Below are 23,934 nucleotides of genomic sequence, written 5' to 3' on the forward strand. Positions count from 1 at the left end.
CCTGATCTTACCATGCACCCTCTGGTCAGGGATCAACAAAGTGTTTATACACACATATGTACAAATGTGTGTGTGCACATTTTGTGGGTAACACAAATACATGTATACGCATGATATATAAATACGATTTGATCCAGATTATGTGTGCATACACGTATAAAATACACACAACGCACATCCCTTTTCATCATCAGAGGTAACAACTGAAATGGAAGCTAATTTTCAAAACCTTTACTCATCCTATGCTACAGCCCATTTCAAGAACTAATGTTTATTTTCTCACACAGTGTGTACTTATCTATGACCATTACACCTAAAATACAGGACAACAATGTAACACCACTGTTAAAAACAAGAATTAAAAAAAAAAAGAATTAAATTTCCTCCTAAAATATCAGTAAAAGTTGGAGAAAAATTAACAGCATAAATCAGAAAATTTCCCAGAAGAAATTATTAGCCCCTACAATTTCTAAGACACATCAAATAACAGAAAGTAATCGTTAAATTTTCAAACTTAAAATGTGTGGGAACATTAGTCCGTTATCTATCAAAACCTGAGCATTTTAAAGTATTTTCCAGCTTAATGCTATTATTTTCTTTAAATGTCTACAAATTAAATAAATGCCAAGAATATGTCTGCATGTTCAAAAGTTTCAATGGAAAAAAAAGTTAAAAGTCCCCAGAAGAAAACTAATATGCTGCTTCAAGGTAGAGGTAAACAAATTATATATGTTAATTCACAAAAAGTATTTCTAATAAACTAATGGTCTCATCCCCCAAAAAAGGGCAAAGTTAAAAACAGATTGCTTACTTTATTTATACAGTCCTAATTACAGTATTTAGCTATCAAAGTATCATGGATATAGGTTATTACCTGAATCAAACTTTGCTTTAATATTTATCAAAGACTGTATGGTAGTTTAGTTCAGAAAGCTTAACATACCCTTCGAAATAAAAAGAATTTGAGGGAATTAAGGTGATGGAAAAATTGTGAACTGTTACGTAAGGCTGGAATTTTAAATAACATGCAAATTACTTTAATTTTCGAGGACTATAAAAGAAAAAAAATTTTTTTTAACCGTACTCTAAACCAGTAAATTTCAAAATAGGGTATAAAAGACCATCTATTTGGTGCAGGAAAAAAAATATTTTTAAAAAAAGTTTTTTTTAATCTTGAGAAGTTAAGAAAGATGCTGCACTCTGCTGGTGTTTAACATGCAAACCGATGCTGCCTACTTCGTCTGCCCCTTGGTCAGATGGTCTCCATCTGCCATAGTGTTCGAGGTGCACTCCAGCGAAGGCTTCCTCAGAGGCAGTGCCGCTAAAGCACAGGAATTTCAGTAGCCACTCTTTCTTGTTATCTTCCATGTTTTAAATTCTACTGCAGTTTACGGGCATCTGATTAAATGAGTTATTTTATATTGTTTTATATAACCCACACCAAATGGAGAAACGGCTTTGAAATATTCCTGCAAAGGAACATACAATTAGGATATTAATAATGTAAACACAAGCACATAAAAGGAAAATGGTAGGGCTGAACACTTTTCCTAGCATGACCAACTGATTAACCACATCAGTTGGTCATGCTAATCGGATCTATGAAAAAAGAACCTGCAAAACTACCAAAAATTCATTATGAAATATAGATTTGTGTCCACCACCAAAACCAACAATCACAGTCCTAAATATATATTGTGCTGATAATTTATGAGAATATGGAGCCATCGCTATTAACAAGACATCTAAAACTTAAACATCCAGAACATAAAGACAAACATCTGTATTTCTTAAAGACCTATTTAAAGCCATGCAACAACACTCAATCCAATTCTTTCAACATTTTACAACACGCACTAAATAGCAATAACAAATAAAGTTATGTTAAATGGGAAAGACTTGCTGTTCTCCCTATAGTAAAAATGGATAAAAGATTTTTTTAAAACTCAGCATTGTGACAAATTAAAATGCAATCCTTAATCAGTAAATATTGTCAAAAAATTATAGGAAAAATTGCTTAATATATGAAGAAAGAAGTATTAGAGCAAATTACATATGGAAAGTTGGATAGAAGATAAAAGAAGACACGTATCCTACATGTCTCTGCCCATGGTCTTTGCTAGATTCTATTTCCAAAGTAAAATAAACATTTTGTGTGTATATGTGAAGAATTCAAGGCAAGTTTTACTGGAGAACATGAAATCTCAACAGCAAATTTCTTCTTGAATAAATTCTGTGTGTAACTTCTAATGGAACAGCTACCTTACCTAGGAAAGGGATTCTCAGATAAATTTAGAGACAGCAACTCAGGGGAAAAGGACTCAACCAGTCACTCAGTCACCAGCAAGCTACTGCAAGCTACTGCAACAAAGAAGTTGAAATAAGAAGTATGCAGTAAATGTTCCAGGATATCATCAGTATGGTTAATTCCTTTTTTTTTTAAAGCCTTTAAAACAGAAGAACCATTAGAATACTTAATGAGATAGGGAGCAGTCAAAAATTATTTTCCCCTCTATAGTTCTCTAGTTATCTACTGTAAAGAACTTAGGAGTTGTTAAATTTAAAAGATGGGCCATGGATTTTTCTTTTATGGAAAGACATAAAAATTTGCTGACCTTCTCTATAGTGACAAAGCAGACTCTTCGGCACAATAAACACACTGAACTTGTACATTCAATGTAAAGGGAATGTTATTAACAGTTCATGAGAGAATGACTGCTTCTCTGGGGTACTTCCAATGACAAAGGGATTTTAAAGATAGATGTTTTAGAACACCTTCATCATTTTGTAATTTGTTCTGAAATTTTGACAGTAATCTAAAAAAAAAAAAAAACCCTCTCGTGTCTGCACAGAGTATGTACTTCTATTAGGGGTGAGCTTAAAAAAGACATAAGATTTATTGAGGTGAGCTATAAAAAAAGGATTTATGTAACAAATTTAGTCCTTTTCCTTTTTTTTCTTTTTTTTTTTTTAAGATTTCATTTATTTATTTGACAGAGAGAGAGACAGCCAGCGAGAGAGGGAACACAAGTAGGGGGAGTGGGAGAGGAAGAAGCAGGCTTGCAGCAGAGGAGCCTGATGTGGGGCTCAATCCCAGAACACCAGGATCACGCCCTGGGCCAAAGGCAGACGCTTAACGACTGAGCCACCCAGGCGCCCCTAGTCCTTCTCCTATCAAGAAGCCAAAATTAAATAGAAAATAAGATAATGCCCCAAAGCATAGCCAATAAATAGTACTCAATTTTTCACTGAAAAATTATAAGGTGAGAATTTACATATAAATATCTTCCTTCCTTATGGAACCTTCATGTCAAAATTACATTTTCAAGAATATAGAAGAGGTGATGAATCTTTTAGAATAACCTCTTCTCTATTACAGGTAACCTGACATTTTTAGTGGGCTCGATGAAAAAGGCAATCTAAATTTGCCAATATTGATATTGGTAATATCGACCTATTAAGAAACTCCACTACAGGAAGGCGAATTAATACATTTAAACAAAGGTTTGGAATTTAGACTACTTAATTAGAAAATGTGCATGAAATGGGTCTTCATTCAGATTGTCCTAGATCCACCATCAGCAGAAAGAGTTCAGGGGATAATGGTGACTTCTAGAAGATGATTATTGGTTTTCATTCTTAACGTACTGAATTTTGCAGCTAAAATACCAAGGCTCTGGTTTATATGAAAAGTGGAAGCGGAGCTCTTTAAAAAAAAAAAAAAAAAGCCTGATAGGCATTACAAGATTGTTCTTAGTGACTTCTCAAAGACAACACTGAAAAACATAAGAGTTCATGATTATTAAGTCACATTTTCCGTGAAGAAAAGGCCTATTAGAAAACATAAAGAATGCCACCAACTTGAAAAAAAAAAGACTACATACTTGAAATGTTTGAATAAAAATTAACTTAGGAAAAAAATTACTGATTTCTTATAATTAAAACTTTACAAACTTTAGGAAGTATTTAATAAGCTCTTTTATACAGACATATTTTAGCCCATGTGATAATAGTGGCTTTTAACTGTTCAGTAAATATGAAGGTTCTTATCTGCTTTCAAAGGACTACTACAAATTAAATTTAAACAAAAAATAAAGTTCTATCTTTAGCAAAGGAACATGTTTATACGTTTTTGAGATGCCGGAGATAATTAGTTCCCTGTTAATTCAAACATATACATTTTCTCCAAATAAACTTATCAGTACCTCAGCAAGAAGATAAAGTTCTACACTTCGGTTTACTCTTGAGCTCTGCAGAGGACGTGTCCTACCAATCTGACCGGATGGGAACAGTTTTTTGTCCAGCAATATACTTTGGCACCACCCGATTTTGAGAATAAAAATGTACACTAAACTCAAAGCCGCCACAAAGCTGTTCTAAAGAACGTTAGGCAATTCAGGCAAGAAAAACAAAAAGAGCTATAATGTACATTATTTCAAAACAATGACTCACAGTTAATGAGTATTTTAAGTGATTGCAAAAGGCTGAAGTGATTAGTTTATTCCAACTACCAAATGCCAGGCTGCCAGGAGTGTTTATTATTCAGAACCTAGGAAAACAGGCCCTAAAATTACAAAAAGGTTTTTTGATACATTTTTGAAACTTTCCTTTGAGAAACATCCAGCGTTAAATGGCAAACTGAGTCTTTCCATGCTAAACTTCTCTAATATGAAGAATTGACTCAGGGCAAATATTTACTGTTATGGAAATGACCTTTTCAACCCCTTATAGGAATGGTGCAGAGAATGTCCTGAAGTGAGGAGTGAAAACAGAAATGCTGACAGTGGGTAATCTTCCTATAAAAAAGAAAAGCATGAGAAAAAAGGAAAGGATAAATTAATGAAGAGCTAGTCAAGCAAACAAGCAATGATTCACTACACCTCACCCTAAATTTAAAAATTCTTGTGATGTTCTTAAACTAAAATTATCACTAAATAACCCTTCCCAGATACGACCACAAGTCAGAATCACTTTAGAGTTCAGAAAGTCATCAAACCTACACTTAAAGCCGAATCAAAACTAACTTGAATATTTATCTGCAAAGTTAGAAGCAAATCTAATGTTTCTGTTTTGGAATGCCTGAATAGTGGAACCATTATTAAGTGCCAATTATTTTTACAAAGTATCAGAAACCAGAAATAGACTCCAGAACTTTTTTCTTAAGTAACATTTCTTTTACCATCATAGAAATGGAGGGGGCTGGGAGAAAATGTTACAGTTCAAGTTAACTCAGCTTTTATAGAAAATTCTTTGAGTATTGCGAGCTTGTTTTTCACTGGATTACTTTTTTATTCCTTAGTAAAAGAAAAAATAAAATTGGCACCGTTAAGAATCACTGAAATGATGGATATAGGCCAGCTACTGTGCTAAGCACTGGTGAATGATAAGCAAAAGCAAACAAAATCCTTGGCCTCTTGGGGCCTTTTAGCTAGAGGGAGAAATGGCACACAAATGTAAAACCATGACTATAGGCAATGAGATAGCATGTTCATGGCACTGTGACAGCAAAAGGACGCTCATCTAACCTACCGAAGAACATCAGAGGAGGTGCTCCTGAGGTAAGGAAACGACCACTGAGCTGAGACCATGAAGGATGAGAGAGAGAAACAAAACACCATGTGACCAAAGGTGCAACTGGACAGAAAAATAGGGACTTGGTCATTCAGGGTTTCACAGATTGTAGTATTAAGTATTAAGTATATGTAGTATCTTTCCTGTGGATCTTAAGAGCAATAGGAAGCCAACTGAGTGTTTTAATTAAAGGAATAATATCATTAAATTTGTGTCTTGAGAAACATCACTGCAGCTGCGTTGTGGGGACTGAATGTGATTAGCGCAAGGGTCTATACAAGGAAGCAAATTAGAACTGTCGTAGCTCAAGTTAGGAAATAATGGACTGAGCCAGGCTGGTGAAAACAGAAACAGGTCGCGGAGATATTTTAGACACAAAAATAAACAAGGCTGGATGATGGACTAGGATAATATTCACTAAAATGAGGAATGGTAAACGAAGCCCAGATTTAAGGGGGAGGAGATCATAAATTCTTAAAATACGTTTGAATTGCTCTTGAAGCACACACACAGAGATGCCAAGTAGGTATCTGATCTACGAAGTTGGACCTGTGTTATTAAACTTGAATCCTCATTATAAAGGTACCGAATCTGCAGTTTGGACCCAGACGCACAATGAACTGAAATCACGACCAAGGATTCAACCTTAGAAATCCCAACATACAAAATAAAACCTCGGTAGAGTGAGAAGAATCTGCAAATGAGACTAAGAACCACCAAAAAGCTACAAGGAAATCAGAAGTAAAGACCCACGGAACCAAAAACATGAAGAGAATGACATCAACCTGTTGAATGCTGCTGACAAGGTAAGAGCACTGTCCATTTGATTCAGTGGCGAGGTCACTGATAACCTCAATAGTAGTATTTTGATGACATTATTATTAAGAGGTGGAAACAAGACCAGAGTGGGCTGAGAAGGGAGCGGCGCTGGAAGAAATAAATGGACAGAATGTTGTAAGTTTGTGTTTGAGTTTGGGCACGGAGATGAGGAGCAAGGCAGTAGCGACAGTTACCTTTTTTTTAGTTAGAGAGACTTGAACATGTTTATAGGCATATGAGAAGGACAAGGGTAAATATGAAAAGAAGGGACACTGAAATGCTAGGACATCTAAGAAAGAAGAGGTGGTATGACGGAGCGCACAGGAGAGAGAAGGAAGAGTGTTACAAAGGCACGAGTGAGGTCTGCTATCGGGAGAATGAGAAGGAGGAAGCGAGGGGCCTGTGGAGCGAGCTGCATGTTACTCAATGTAAGCGTATCCTGAAGTAATAAAATTTTACTTAAATGGGGCCTTTATAGGATAACAGAAACACTTTCATTTATTGCAGGATCGGGCCCATAGTAAAGGTGAGATATACATATTCACCCATTTTATCCTCAAAACAATGCTCTAAGTTTATTAGCTCCTTCACAGATGGGGAAACTAAGGCACGGGGAAGTGAAGTGATCTGACTGAAGTAAATGGCAGCATTGGATGTTCAAAAGCAAACCCCGACTCTACAGCCAGTGCTCTATCAATATGCCTCGGGCCTCTTGTTGGGCTTGAGACCGCTCTTCCCCTACGTACCTACACTGTCCCTACAGAACGATGGGTTCTCCCAACACTTGAGATCCTAAGTCTGGGATTGCTAGGATGAGAGTTATGTTGACCCCACATTAGCAAATAATAAAAATATAAATCAGTGGCTAGGAAGCCTCGGCAGTAAGACTTCATAAACTGACTTTGGTGATCAATGGTTCACACTAGTGAAAAAGAATCCCAATCTTCCATCTCTTATTTTCTGGGACTACCACAACTGTCCAATAGCACTAAGGTGGCACTGCAATTCATCTACGTACGTGTGGCTCTCCCTCACTAGATCTGGGCGTTTCAAAGGCTGCCCATGTCTTCTCCATGAAACTATGTGTTCCATGCCTACTATGGGGCAACTCCTGCACCAGGTGCTAAAAACAAGATAAACAAGACAACCATGATCTCTGGTTGCAGGAAGTCAGGCAACGAACAAACAATATATGCTTTTAAATTGAGAAAAATACTAGGAAGAAATCAATGGAACAGAGAACGAAAGGCAAGACAGAGAACTGGATGATTACAATATACGAACTAGAGAAGGCATTGCTGAAAACATTTAAGCTGAGACCTAAAAGCGGGGAAAGAGGCACTCCAATCCCCTAAGGTAGGGAATAAATAATTTAAATAATTCAGAGACTAAATAAGCCCAAGGTTGTCTGGAGAGTAGAAGCAAGGGTAAAATTGAGGAAAAGTCAGGGCAAGACCATTCAGGGCCTATTATATATATGATATATATTAATATATAATGATAAAGAATTGGGATTTTATTGTTTTTACAAAAAAAAAAGCAATTAGTATTAAACAGAAAGCAGACATGATCTTATTTATGCCTTAAACTTGTAATAAGTCAGTGGTGCCTGGGTGGCTCAGTTGGTTAAGCATCTGCCTTTGGCTCAGGTTATGATCCCAGGGTCCTGGGATGGAGCCCCCCATGGCCGGCTCCCTGCTCAGCAGGGAGTCTGCTTCTCCCTCTCCCTCTGCCTGCCGCTCCCTCTGTTTGTGCTCTGTCAAATAAATAAAATCTTTCAAAAAAATGGTAGTAAGTCATATTTTGTGAAGAATGAAGAGGTCAAGAGATAAAGCGAGAAACCGGTAAGGGCTACTGTTCAAGCAAGAGGGGATGGTGGCTTGGAGGAGCAGCTGATAGATGGAAATGGTAAGATGTGGACAAGTTTGAGAGAGACTTCGGAGGTAAGTCTGAGCTTTGAAAAAGGAGCAAAAGCAATTCAAAGGAGAAAAGACAGTCCTAAAAAAAGGTATTAAAACAACTGGACATCCACATGCAAAAAAAAAAAAAAAAGTTTTTTCAAAAAAGTTAACTCAAAACTGATCACAGATCTAAATATAAAACTCAAAACTGTAAAACCTCCACAAGATAACATAGAAGTTCTAGGCAACCATGAATTTGGCAGTAAGTTTTTACATATAGCACCAAAAGCATGATCCACTAAAGAAAAAACTGATGAAGATTTTGTTAAAATTTAAAACTGCTGCTTTGCAAGAGACACTGTTAAGAGAATGAAGACAAACCACAGATTAGGAGAAAATATTTGCAAAACACTTATCTGGTAAAGGACTGGTATCCAAAATATCTAAAAGACTCCTAAAACACAATAATAAGAAAAACTGATTTTTTAAATGAGCAAAAGATCTAAACAGGTACCTTGCCAAAGATGATAGACAAATGGACAAGCTTATGAAAAGATGCTTGGTATCATATCACCACGGAATTGCAAGTTAAAACAATAATACCACCATACACCTATTACAGTAGCTACAAACCGAAACACCAACACAAAACACCGACAAGAATGTGGAGCAACAGGAACTCTCGTTTGCCGCTGGCAAGAAAGCAAAATGGTTCAACCACTGTGAAAGACAGTTTGGTGGTTTCTCACAAAGCTAAGCATAGGCTTACCATAAGATCCAACAATCACATTACTAGATATTTTTCCAAATAAGCTGAAAATTTATGTCCACAAAAAAATTTGCACATGGATGTTCACAGCACTTTATCTGTAAGTGCCAAAAATTGGAAGCAACCAAGATGTACTTCAATAGGTGAAAAAACTGTAGTAGATCTAGATGGTGATAAAATGAAATATGCTATGGAGTCACAAAAAGACAAGGAGGAACATTAACTACACACCGCCAAATGAAAGAAGCCACTGGAAAAGAGTACATACTGTACAACTCCAACTATACATTTTGGAGAAAGCAAAACTACCAACACAGAAAAAGATCAGTAGTTGCCAAGGACTGGGATAGTGAAGGATGAAAAGGGGAGCAAAAAGGATTTTTAAGGACAGTGAAACTCTTCTGTAAGATTCCCTAGTGGATATGGGACATTATGCATTTAGCAAACCCCAAAGAACTGTAGGACACAGTGAGTGAATCCTAATGTAAACTGTGGACCTTAATGTGTCAAAACTGATTCAGCTGAAACAAATGTACAAAATGAATGCAAGATGTTAGTAGGAAAAGCAGGAGGGGGAATCAATACAGAAACTCTGTACCATTTGGCCAATCTTTCTGTAAACTTAAAACTGCTGTAAATAGGGGGCACCTGGCTAGCTCGGCCAGTAGAGCATGTGACTCTTGATTGCAGGCTTGTGAGTTTGAGCCCCATCTGTGTCATAGCATTTACTTAAAATTAAAAAAAATAATAATAAATAAAAACTGCTTTAATAAATTATGTTTAAAAAGTCCAAAAGCAAACACTTGAACTAACGAATAATGAAGATACCGTATATGGGAGATGAGGAAGAGATCGCTCCATGGTTTTTCACATGAGATGAACAGTGGTGCTCCACTGAGGTAAGGAAAACGAAAAGAAAAATAGTTCAGGGTTGGACATTTTAATTTTTTTAATTATCCAAGTGAGTATCAGGACTGGAGCTTTGAGGAAGGGCTGGGGACAGGGGGAGAGAAAAATCTGGGCAGAGTTAAAAGTACTAAGCCATGGTAATGGATAAGATCATCTAAGCGTAGGGGCACCTGACTGGCTTAGCTGGAAGAGCGTGCAACTCTTGATCTTGGGGTTGAGTTCAAGCCCCATGTTGGGTGTAGAGATTACATAAATAAATAAATAAATAAATAAATAAATAAATAAATAAATAATCTAAGTTTGTAAAGGGAGAAGAGGTTAAAAGAAAAGCTAGAGCACTGAGCACTGAACTACTTTCCATAGTTGGATGAAAGAGTAAGACCAGCAACAGCAACTAAAAAGTAAAGGCAGGGAGGAAAACCAAAAGTATATGCTGTTATGAAAGTAAGAAAAGGGCATTTCAGAAGTGGAAGTGTTCAACCACACTGAATTCTGTTAAAAGATCAAATAAAAAGGTGCAGGTATAAGTGTTCGGTGGATTTGACAAGAGCGAGGACCTGGGTGAATTTGACAAGAGCAGTCCTAGTGGTATCAGATGCAAAAGCCAGACTGGAGTAGATTGAAAAGTAAATAAAATTTGAGAAACTGTAACATTATGAGTAGACAATAAGAGTGAACAGATTGCAGAACTTAGAGGGTGGGGAAAGAATCAAAGTTCCTTTTCTTAAGATGATATATGACTACATAACCAGATACACTAAGGATCCAATAGAGAGGGAGATTTGCTCATAAAAAGAGAAAATACTAAAGCCACAAAGTCCTTGACAACATGCAAGAGATACATCCAGGATCTAGAGGACAAGGAAAAAAGCAAAAGACTTTGAAAAGAGGTGTACAAGGGTACAAACATCTTAACTATCACCAATGCTTGGGAGATGCATGAAATTTAGTACGTGAAATGCTCAATAGGATTAAATGAACCAAATTAAATAACCGCAATGGCTTAGAAGTCTCCCAGTAAGGCACCAGTACTTGTGTAAGGACACAAACCAAACTGAAGGCAAACTCGAGTATTTAAAAATGCTCAGTGACTTTCAGTTTCCAGTCCAAAAAGTAAAAGTTGTCACTTCTGAGCCCACAACAAGAAAAAAGCTAAACTGAAAATCAACACCTCCTCTTCAATCCATCAAAGAACTGAGGTTACAGGACCAACGACCAGCTCCAAAGCTGAAGGACCTGGCAAATACAAGTAACAGCAGCTTTCCCAAGAAACCACCACTGGAGCCAGCTGGGTAGAAACACATGAATGGAACTAACTGCTAGAAACAGAGAGCACATAAACTTGAGAGATTAAAAACTCCTGGGAAATCAACCTTATGGGGCCTCTTATATTTTCAAGAATTTTATCTCCAGAAGCCCCATCAGGTTTGCAGGGTAAAGAACACAGTAAAATCTCTACTGCTGGAAGCAGAAGGAGGAAAAGTAACCATTTTGAAATATACCCAGAGCATATGGTTCTCCTTAACAAAGCGCTGCCCACAAGGAATATTATTTTATCAAAGCCTAACAAAAAGGAGAAAAGGAAGTATCCAAATCAGGCCCTTTCTACCCTTCAGTTCCCATAAGGGGAAAGGGGGGCACTTGTGAAGGTGAAAGCCAACAGCAGAGTCCACTAAAAGTCTGATACCTAATGAGAGGACCACAAAGCACTTCCCTTAACCCCACATCTTACAGGGAATTACTAAAAGAAAGGCAAGGCTCAGATACTATTTATAAAGGAGTCTCTAAGGAATCCCAAAGAAAACAGATTGGTCAAAAAAAAGCATATTAGAGGTAATTTCAGCCTCTGACACATACGGGTAGAAAAACAATAAACAGACTAACACCTACCAGATCAACATAAAACCTCACTACAGACCTATTTGCCTAAGTTCCTTTTCCAATACAGCATGTCTAGCATTTAACAAAAAATGATAAGGCACTCTAAAAGTTTAAGCGCACACACACACACACACACACACACACACACACACACACAAATCTCAATACACAAAGCAAGCATCAGAACCAGATTCGGATATGGCAAATATGTTTGAACTACTAGACCAACAATTTCAAATAACTAATAATATACTAAGAGCTCAAATGGAAAAAAGGAATAACATGCAAAAATAGATGAGCAATATAACTTTAAGAAAGAATCAGAAAGAAATGTTAGGATCAAAATCAAATCAGAAATGAAGAATACACTTCATAGGCTCATAAGTAGACTGCACATAGCCTAAGAATCAGTGAGCTAAAAGACATGTCAACAGAAACTTCCTTAACTGAAAAAAGAGGGGGGAAAAGGTATATCCAAAAGCTATAGGACAATTTAAAACAATGTGGAATACCAGGAGGAGAAAAGAGAAAGGAACCAAAGAAATATTTGAAAAAAATAAATGGGTGAGAATTTTCCAAAATTTTTTAACAGACAATAGAGCACAGATCCAGGAACTTAGAAGCTCAGAGAATATGACACAGGATAAATCCAAAATATCTACACTTAGGCATATCACAAACCGTAGAAAATCAAAGACAAAGGAAAAATCTTCAAAGAGGCCGGAGGTAGGAGTAGGGGAGAAGAAACCTGACCTATAGAGGAATAAGGAGAAGAATTACATCAGATATTTCTTCAAACATCATACAAGCAAGAAGACAGAGCAAATAAAGTAGTGAAAGAAAAAAAAAAAACACCTACCAATCTAGAATTTTGTATACAGCAAAAGTATCCTTCAAAATTAAAGAAGAAAAATAAATTTTCTCACACAAAAATGGAGGGAATTTGTCACCAGTGGAACTGCCTTGAAAGAAATGCTGAAATAAGTTCTCCAGAGAAAAGAAAGATTTATATAGGTCATGGATCTACAAAATTTCCTTTCAGAAGAACATCAGAGAAGTAATTTTCAAAAGGCAAAACAAAATATTTTCTTTTTAAAACTCCAAATTGATGTTAACACAGTTTGTTCAAAATGACAGCAACAATATTTTGGTTGATTACAGCTTATGGAAAAGTGAAATAAAGGACAGCAATGTTATAAGGGATGGGAGAGAAAAAGCAGTGAATGAAGTGAAATGAAGTGGTATGTATTATTTGAAGATAGATTAGTTATAAATGTATACTGCAAACTCTAAGGCAACAACTAAAAAAAGTTTTAGAAGTATGCTGAGAGAGAAAATAGAATTATACTCAAGATCAGAAAAAAAAGGAGAGGAAGGCAAAATAAATTTTAAAAGAATAAAGGCAATGAAAAGTTACAAACAACATTAATCCAACTATATCAATAATTGCTTTAAATGTAAATGGCTGAAATAGATCAATTAAAAGACAAAGACTGTACCAAGTGGATAAAAAAAACCAAGACCCCCTTTAAATATAAAGTTATATGATTAAAGTAAAAGGATAAAGAAATTACACCATGATAACACTAATCAAAATAAAGATAGAGTAGCTTCATTAGGGGCGCCTGGGTGGCACAGTTGTTAAGCGTCTGCCTTAGGCTCAGGGCATGATTCCAGCGTTCTGGGATCGAGCCCCACATCAGGCTCCTCCACTAGGAGCCTGCTTCTTCCTCTCTCACTCCCCCTGCTTGTGTTCCCTCTCTCACTGGCTGTCTCTCTCTGTCAAATTAATAAATAAAATCTTTAAAAAAATAAAAATAAAAAAAATTTTAAAAAGAATAGCTTCATTAATTTCAGGAAACGCAGACTTCAGAACAAGAAAAAGTTACCAGGGATAAAGAGAGTCATTACCTAATGAAAGGATCAATTCTCCATGAAGACATAACAAGCCTTAATACACACTGGCCTAACAATAGCACATCAAAATATATGAGGCAAAAACTGATAGAACTAAAATAAGAAACTGATTAATCAATCCACTATTATACTTAAAGACTTCAACACTGTTCTATCCCTATCAGTAATTGACAGATCCAGCAGGCAGAAACTCAGTAAGGACATAGTTGAACTGAATAGCACCAATCAACTGGACCTAAGTGACACCCAAAGAATACTACAACCAACAATAAAATGTGCCTTCTCAATCTCACATGGAACACTCACCATGATTAAGGGCTATAAAACACATCATAAAAAAATTTAAAAGAATAGAAATAATACTAAGTATGCTCTCAAACCAGTAGTGGAATTAAAGTCAATAATGAATAACAAATATTTACAGGTAGAAGAAAATCCCTAAATACTTGGAGATTAAACAACATACTTCAAAATAACATACAGGTGTTAAAAAAAAAATTCTCAAGAGGAATTTTTAAATATTTCAAACTACAAGATGAAAACACAACTTATCAAAATATTGGGATAGTGCAAAAACAGTCTTTAGAAAGAAGAGCAATATAAACCTAAGGCAAGTAGAAGAAATAAAAATTAGGGCAGAAATCAATGAAACTGAAAGCTGTAAAACAGAGAAAAAAACAAAACCAAAATCTGGCTTTTTATCAATAAAATTGATAAATCTCTGGCCAGGCTAACAATTAAAAGGAAAGAAGGAACAACTAATATTACAAATGAAAGAGTGATCATTACAGCCAGTCCCTTGGACATTAAAAGGCTAATAAGAAGTATTGTGAACAACCCTATCACCACAAATTTGAAAACTTAGATGAAATTAACCAATTCCTTAAAGGATACAATCTGCCAAAACTTACACAAGAAGAAACAAACTGAAGAAGGTTATCTGTATTAAAGAAATTGAATCAATAATTAATAACCTTCACAAACAGAAAGCACCAAGCCCAGATGGCTTCACTAGTGAAATCTACCAAATAGTTAATGAAATGATACCAACTTTCTGCGATCTCTTTCAGAAAGTATAAACAAAGGGAACAATTCCTTGTTCATTCTGAGGCAAATCTAGTATCAAAATCAGACATAGACATTACAAGAAAGGAAAATTACAGATAAGTACCTCTCATTGTTTCAAAAATATTTAGCAAAACCCAAAGAACCGTATGACACAAAAGTAAATCCTAATGATGTCTATCAATATTAGTTCATTAATTGCAACAAATGTGCCACACAAAAGCAAGAGGTTAATAAGGTAAACTACGGGAGGGAAAATAGGGTATATGCTTGGCTGGGGGCGGGGATGGGCGGGACTCTCTGTACTTTCTGGTCAATTTTCCTGTAAAACTAAAATTATTCTTTTTTTAAAAAATCAATTTAGAAGTCCATACTAAGTAAAATATCCCTTTTATCTACTTTAAATACTGATGTTCTATAAAAAAATATTCCTGAGAATATGGATTCTTTTTAGTAAAGATATTTGTCAACCAATGGTGAAACAGAATTCTATTTTGACAGATCTTTCGAATGCCATCTTTCTTGCTTACTGATTATGTGCCCTCGGGCAGATTTTGAAACCCCTGGGCTTCAGCATGTGTGTGTGTAAAATAAAAAAATAAAAAATAAAAAATCACCTTTCTCACAGGTCAGTTGGATTAAATTAGGTAAATACACATAAAGAGGCTGGCCAAAGCTGAACAGAGCAGGCATGTGTGTGCTCTTTTCTCCCTCATTTGCCCTAAAATTCTAACTCAGGTAGGGTACTACACCCCATTTCAAACTAGTATTTCTCAAACAAAGGTAAAAGTGTACCTGTGAGGTACATGCAACCATTAAACAAACACCTTGTGTCTTACAGGAGCTCAATTTAAAAATTGGGGTGAAAAATGCTAAATATTTAATTGGTAATATAAAACACTGTTAGGTTAAAACATTGCTCTATCAGAGTATTTGCACTATACTTCAAGAGGCAACAGAAGGACTATGCCTTCCTTACAACTTAGGCCACGTTCTCAGATTTCCAGGGCGGCTATTTCACCATCTTCCGCTGTTTGGGATATATCCCAAACCTTTCCACTGAAGCAGCTTTTTGTTTCTAATTTTAATTATGTTACTAAACAACAAGTTGATTTTCTTCTGTCAGTCACATGTCAACAGTTTAGCTCCAACGGGCCTGGTTACCCTTAAATTAGCAAGGACAACCTGAAAAATAACATTTCACATTATACAAGTCATTTAAAATGGAATTGATAGCTAATCTGAGTCAGAACTAAGCAAGAAAAAAATGGAAGACTGTACTTCTTTTAAACTATGACTTCTCAAGTTCTTACATATTCGTTTTTGTTTCTTTCCCACAGAACTGTACACATTTGCCTGTACATAAAGACTACTAGACTAATTTTTAGATAACAAAATATTTTGCCTGTCTCCATGGAACTTTTTTGTGCACCAAATTAAGCACCTTACTGGATATGTAAGGATAAACAAGGTGACGCGAGTATTCTAGGGCCAACCAGGCTGAACAATCCTGGACTGTGTTGGCTCAGTGTCACACATTCAGCACAATGATAAACTGAAGCATGTTCAGAGAAGACCTAAAAAACCTTCAAGGATTTCAAAACTAGGTGACATGAATAAGGGCAATAAAATGGACGTGCTTCATCCATTTAAAAATAAAAACAAGACGGGCTTGAAATTATTACAGCTATCTTAAAACATCTGGAGGCTGTCATATTTGAAGGAAATCAGACTTGCTTTATGTTGTCCAGAATGAGGATCAACATGAGGAGGCAGCACAGTCCAGATCTCTGAGCTTGCGGTCAAGAGCCTTGAGTCCTACAACTATGTCTCCATCGTGTGGTATTAGAAATACAGGAGATACTCCTGGATATTCATTCCTTTGTATATAAAATGAGAGTGCTAAACCAGATAATGTCTACGGTAATTTTCAAATAAAATTTGACATGGAAGCAAATCCTGGATCAACTTCTCACCATTTAAGCATTCTGAACATGAAATCATCTACCCTCATGAAGTAGGGAGTTCTCTCTCTAGTTCACATATCAACATTATCACTTGCTCTACCATAAAGGTGAAAGTGGAATAGACAGCCAACTATTGTAACTAAACACCAAATGTCCACAAGCTGGTGTTCTTAGAAGAAAAATTAAAAGATAGGATGGAAGATTATTGTGCTTTCTAGGTTACCATCTATTGAATAAACTATACTAGTATTTCTAGGGGAAAAAAACTAAATCATTTTTCTAGATTTGTATTGAATATTGCATTTTCCTTTGATTCTAGATATACTAAATAGTATATGCTAACACTTCACTCTGTGAACCTACTTAATATTTCTCAGAGAACAACAGCATGACTTTTTTCTCTAAATGATTTTATATACTAACCAACATTATTTTTAAGCCTTAGATAACAAACTCGCCTAAGTTACAGCATAAATGAATGCTTTTAAAACTCTCAAATTAATCTCTCAAACCAAGATAAACAGTACAACTCTTTTCTAAAATCTAGATATCATGTAACTAAAACAGGCAAGATGAAGCCAGACAATAATTTCATGGAATATGTACTCAACTTTTCATACAAAGTATAATATTTTAATAGTGCTCAGAGCTTAAGAAATACCCAATTACAAATGAACGATAAACAGAGAGCACAGGTAAAAGATACCCTGAAATATAGGAGGCTAAGTACACCAAAGGTACAATGTCTGTGGATATCTGTATCTAAATGCACTTCAAAGTCCTACAAAAACAAATTGTGGTTCATCTTTTTCTCTTTTCTCGGAGAGATTTTTAAGAAAAATTATTTTCCTAATGCTACATCTGTCTGAAAATCCAAGGATATCTGTTGTAGTTTGACTTTACCATCAGACATTACGTTGAACACATTTAACATTTTTCTTCCTATGCCATACCTTACCTCTTGAGTAGAGATCCCTTTGATCATAATTCCTGAAAACTCCGAAGCATACTTTGAAGTTCCCTAACATTTTTACTGCAGTAATCTAATTACCTTAGATGATACTAGTGGAAAAGAATTTTAGAGCACCTATGTGCTTAGCTTTGAAAACAAAAAATCTTTCAACATTTTAGGACTACATTAATATGCAATCTTTTTAATGGGAAATAAAAATACCTGAATAAAAAGCAAGAAATTGCTTAGGACATCGAAGCACTGACATTTTGCAATTGTCTCAATATAGCAAAGTAAAATAAGAATAAAATCTGAGCTCATATTGACAACAAACTGTAAGGTCAGTACTTTGTCAGCCACACTCATGTGACATTTACTTTTTTTAAACAAAAGCTATTTTGTCTCCTCACTAAAGATAAAACAAAATTTTATACTATAGTTAATCCAACGAATGATGGTGAAACAATAAGCCTAGGTTCTCATACCTCAAAGATATAAAGGTAAGCCATGTTTAACATTCTGTAATGTTTTTATTTTGAAGACAGTGTAAGGAAGAGTCCACATAATAAAAATTAAAGTACTTAAAACTCGCATTTCACCATTATTTTTATAGTATGTTTGAAGTTTCTGGTACAGAATTTTTATTTAACCCCCCACACCCCACTCTTTTATGCACATATATTAAAGCTTATAAATTTTTTGTATTCAAGTAAAAAATATAGCCTTCCATTGAAATATGTCTGTGAATCTTTTAATGGTTTTAATTCTAAAAACAAAATTTTATACACAGAATCTTAACTTCTTTTCCAAACTTACCAGAGTAATAAAGCAAAGGATTTTAGCTTCCTTCTACCCCCGCAACACAGTAACTATTCTAAATCATAATTTCCTTTTTATTTTTTCAGAGTATAATTTCTTTGGGGAGCCAAACAGTTTCATTTTAATACACAAGTTGTCATTAATTCAACTTTTATTTCTTGCCTAGGACCCCATCACAATGTTTTTAATTTTTGGAGTCCACTTCTTACATGTTTTCTTTGAATTAAAAGAGAAACCCCTCTTGCTTCTAGCAGACTGCATAGAAAAGGTAAATTGTTCCGTGGCTTCAATTAAAGTTTATGTAGCTATAAAGAATCATAAAAACCAAGTTTTATCCTTTTCCATGTTGTCTTAATAAGGTTAAAAGCAAGAGGCTCTGAAGTCAAGATTTCTCCTTCTGTGATTATCTGTTCAAACAGAACATTAAAATATGAAATATTTTTCTTCTCCTATTAACAGCTCTTGTGAATTGGGTAGTTCTCCAATAGGCCATTATTTCCAAATGTTCTTTTTCTGGGTCGAAGACTTGTCTTTTATCTGCTATTTTGTAAGGAGTTATATTTTGATCAGTCTCACTTTAAAAGATTTGACTGTCTTATTCCTGATATTTACAATATTTGCTCAAGAGTTTTAATGGTTTGCAAAATGGACACACCAAAACAACATCAAGAAAGAAAGAAAGAAAGAAAGAAAGAAAGAAAGAAAGAAAGAAAGAGAAAGAAAGAAAGAAAGAAAGAAAGAAAGAAAGAAAGAAAGAAAGAAAGAAAGAAAGAAAGAAAGAGAAAGAAAGGAAGAAACCCCACTTCCGGAAACAAAGATGAAGCTAATCAGGAAAATGGAAAAAAAGACTAAATAAATAGATCACCTATTTCATACATTTGGCACTGGGTGACCCAACGAAGAATCATTTTAATTTACAGTTTTTTAAAAAATTTTTTCAAAAAAGGTTAACATACACAAGAATAGGATATATATTCAGAAATACTTAGAGGAAGACACATAAAATTAAAATACACTTAAAAATACTGTTGTTTTCATTGTCTATTCCTGAAACAAAAATAAGCCATTTATCAGTAAGTGCATTTTTTTCATGGAGAAAATATTTATTAGTTTTCAAATGATCACATAATACAAATATTACACAATTAGTCATTCTAGGAAAAAAATTAGCTTATACTAATAATCATAAAATAAACACTGAAAAATATAGGATTGCATAGTGACACGAAATATTAAAAAATCTGAAAGGAAAACGTATCAAAATAAAAGTTTAAATAAACAAATCAGTTCACATTAATATACAAAAAGTTTCACTTTTAAATAGCTTTTAGTGGCATGAGGTGAATGGAAATGCACTTACATTTCTTTTGCACACTTTAAGGAACAGAGCTAAAATTTAATCAAAGCATGAGGTTAAGAGATTAAATCACTTTTCATCTTTAAAGCCAAAACAAAAAGCTAATAATCGCACAGGCCATAAACTGGTTGATACTGTGGTTCAAAGAGTTCAACTTAATTTCCAAGCAAATTTCACTTTTATTTCCCCTGAGTTCTTTCTAAAATGGTGGGTATCTTTTAATTTATGTGTTTGTAAAGACTGTCTTATTCATATTTAACAACAAATCAAGCATAAAAAGCTATAATCATTCATGGGGATTCAGAGCTCCCTATGGAAATTTTAGTTCAAATTGATCTTTTAAACTTTTAAGTACTATACAAAAATTTATAATTAATGAGGAAAAAAAACAGGTCTCATGGAAAGAAAGACTAAAGGCCAGGTTATAACTTAGTAAGTGTGGTTCCTAAGACCTTCAAGATCCCTAAAACATTTTAGATGCTTCCGAACTCTAGAACTTCTACTCCTAAAAAGTATACCAAATAAACTGGCAGCATCAGGTAACTTTTAAAAACTTCTTTAATAGCTTTTGACTGACCAGTTAATAGGTACCAAAGAGAAAAACAGAAACATTTTGATAACTCCTTCCATTTGGGTAACTATTCTGTAATACTTATTCACATGTAAAGGCTTATTCTAATACTACTAACTGCCTTTGCTCTATAAAATACTTCTTCGTTTCAGTATCATTCAAACTTTAGTATGCCTTCAATGCAGAACAATACCTCAAATTTAACAGGTATTTACTATTATAGGAAGACTGACCAAGCTACTTTGATCTCAAAAGATGTCTCCTCTACTTCATACTGGAATCTTTGTTGATTTGACAAATAAGAATTAAGGCTCAAGACCAGAAAAAGATAAGCTAAAAGACTGTATTCTAATACTAAAAGTAATTTGGGAATAATTAAGAAGTTCACCTTGTATTTACTAGTTCTTTTCAGTGTCAGGCAACAAAAAACAGTTTCAGATGTTTTTGGGATCTCCTGTGATACTTAAAAAAAGGGGGGGGGGTTGCCTGCTTCATTAAGGTGATCTTCAACCCCACAAATCTTAAGTGAAACAGAGAGCTGCTTTTAAAAGAAAGGAGTCTCTCATACTTCCTCTATTTCAGTCTTCTGAACAGAAAAGAATATCTGCATGGCCATGTAAAACTCCAATCTGAAAAAATTATTTCATTATTTGAGCCTTTCCATTTCCAGACCAAGAGTACACCAGAGTAAATCTTAAAGTTTATAAATGACAAGATCAGGTGGCTCTCTCATCCTTGTGTCTTCTAGATATATTGCGTGGCTCCGTTCACCACTGCCTTCCAAACTGCAGGTGCTGCATGTGTGACAGATATCATCCATGAAGGCTCTGCTAGAAGAGTTCCTTTTGCTGAAGAAGTATGATGTTTACCAGTTGAAAGAAATCTGGGCAATTAGAGAACAAATAAACCGGTCTCCCATTATCAAGATACCTGGAGTCACAGAAGGAATCCACCAAGGAAAAATGAAAACTTGCCAAAGACACCAAAGTTCACGTTCTACCCATTGTAGATGATAAGAACTTCCTGGAATCAAATCCTACCCTTGGCATCAAAGAAACTAAGAGAAAACCATCTTAATGCCATGGGAAACATCTAGGACAAGGCTCTTTTGCCACAAATAACATTATACCTAGGGACTGGAAAACTACTTATGAGTATATATTTAACATAGCTTTCAGGGATAATATATCCTGAAACTTATCATCATTCACATTTATCTTATTGAAGGATGAAGCCTCAATTTGACAGTAAAACCATAACGGTACTATTATCACATCTTCTAAAAGATCTAATTAATATGAAGTCCTAAAGTTTGAGGTAGGAAAAAGACCAAAAAGTTCTAACAGGGTAGGATAACACCTGGACATCAGACTGTATAAATTAGGAGAGTTCAGATGTCCAGCTTGCCCAAAGATGAAATACAAAAACTTCTTAATTACTGGAATATAAAAGAGCACTTTTAGAAGTCCACTAATACCATTAAAGGTTAAAATGGGCAAATATTCCTTCTTAAATTTCTGTGGACTACACAGGCAGTCACCAAATCTAGTGCCCCCAAATCATCCACTGCTTTAATTATCTGGAGAGAAAATTAAGTAAATTGTAGGTCTCTTTTTTGAATGGGCACTAGTTAGCATTCTTAGAAAAAACAAACAGATTGCAGCCCCACTTGGTTCTTATATGAACCCAAGGAGTATACCAATAGAATTAAATGGGCAATGGAAGGACACTCCAATCTATAAATAAACCCAAGTAAATAATGGAAAGCACCCACTTGTTTATTATCCTTTCCCACTCTCTCCAGAAGCTGGATATTCTGCCTCCAAGGGTTCAGTGGAGAAAGTGGACCCCTGACGTCAAAAGCTCTCCGTGGTCTTGGCTGTATCTGTGGTTCTAGGATCACTCCTTGCACCTCTGGTAGGAGAGAAGCACTGAAATAGAGAGCTGAATATAGATTTAAGAAAAAATTCTTATTAAGAAATTACATTCTCTGGTCATTTGAGTTTGTAATGACTTATCCTCAGGATAAAAAGGAGCTACCTTTGGGCATACTTTCTTTACTGCCTTTTTAATTTGAACTTTAGAAATCTGTCACCACAAATGATTAATTCTTCAGTAACTATTAAGAAGGGACCTATCTTGGTGTAAGCCATAACATACTCTGTGACAAACCACCCAACTTCGAGTGGAAGACTGAATCAAAAAATGATAAATTATGACTAGAAATAAGAGCACAGTTGTCTTAAAGGGACAGGGAAAGGCACTCGACCTCAGATATATCAAAGGAGGAGGGCCAGTTAATTCTTCTGTCAAAGAGAAGAAGATGGATTGAAAAGGAGAAACAGAATAATCAAGCATATTAACAGAAATACTACTAAACTTTGGGAATTGTCTAAGAAGCTGAGTTTGTTCTCATTTTTAAGTCTTCAGTAATTAAAAGAATTAATCAGACTACAGTCCCATATTATAGCAATACAAAGCTAAGCCTAAATTTTATCAAGTTATGACTACTATCACTGAAAAAGATTTATTCTTCAAGCACTCATATTTAAAAGTGGGAGGGCAGAATAGTGGACATAGGTAATACAATCTAAAAATCTTTTTTAAATGTATGATCATTTGGTTTGGGGTCAAGAAGGACCAGGAAATAAATCATTAATGGCTACAATGCAGAAATTAAAGCAGTAAGATACACTCAAATAATAGATGATGATAAAGATACTGAAAAATAGTTTGCTTTATTATAGGAATAAGGTAAATAAGAGAAGGAAGTTCAAAGCACATAGCATCTGATCAAGGAAAAGCTGAAAGGAGAATAAGATAGGCAGATATGTATTTAAAGTTATAGGGACTGCAGAATAAATTTTAATAGTGGAAAACAGATCAATTATACTTTGTGGTACAGAGTGATACGTCCCTATTAAATTTCAGATCTTATTCTAAATAGAAAGGTGCTGTACATTCCTGTTGTACAGAACACAGTCACACTATACCATTTCATGGACAGGTTATATTTGGGATAAATTAAGAAAAAAACACTAACAAATAATTTCTCTCACGCCAACTTGTTATCAGAAGGGTTCCTTACCTGTTAGTGGAACGAGGATTGTGCTCTCTTGTTCTCTATCAATCAACCAACAAAGGTTATAGTCTCAGCACTAAGAAGGTAACAACCAACCAAAGTTAGTGTTTTAAGCCTTCACTTCCTCCTGGCTCTGCCAGCCAGTTTGGAAATAGACCAACAGCTGAAAAGGAATCGTTATTCCATTACCTAACAACATTTAGACTCAATTTTTTTTAAAGCCTGAAGAAGAAAAAGACAAGCTAACCCTTCTGCTTTAGGACTATATTCAATTCTGTACAAGTGAGAAATGAAAACAGTTTGGGCTAAGAAAAGAAAACCTACGAATTTAACCATCAAATCTGTGATTTCCAA

The 23,934-nt window shown here is 35.0% G+C and overlaps 1 protein-coding gene across 6 annotated transcripts in view; it reads right to left on the reverse strand.

Annotated features, from left to right (window-relative positions):
* TSC22D1 (TSC22 domain family member 1) overlaps window positions 1-23,934 on the reverse strand; it is a 131,180-nt gene that overhangs the window by 76,616 nt on the left and 30,630 nt on the right. Inside the window, exons 2-3 of one of the 6 annotated variants that reach the window (XR_006779504.2) lie at window positions 22,273-22,442; window positions 1-21,381 (exon numbers count right to left, since the gene is read on the reverse strand). The exon at window positions 1-21,381 is cut by the window's left edge and continues 13,311 nt beyond it. The exons of 1 other annotated variant lie outside the window; for it this stretch is intronic. Coding sequence is in view for 3 of the 5 variants with exons in the window: in XM_045796767.2 (XP_045652723.2) it covers window positions 22,138-22,429 (292 nt within the window). In the remaining 2 variants the exon portion in view is untranslated. Of the gene's footprint in view, window positions 22,443-23,934 lie in introns of all 6 variants that reach the window. 4 more of the 6 variants (XR_006779503.2, XM_045796768.2, XM_045796769.2 and 1 more) reach the window with 4 other exon arrangements.

The sequence above is a fragment of the Ursus americanus genome, chromosome 10 (genome assembly GCF_024610735.1).
Source record: "Ursus americanus isolate L20-20 chromosome 10, mUrsAme1.1.p, whole genome shotgun sequence".
Taxonomy (NCBI): Eukaryota; Metazoa; Chordata; class Mammalia; order Carnivora; family Ursidae; genus Ursus; species Ursus americanus.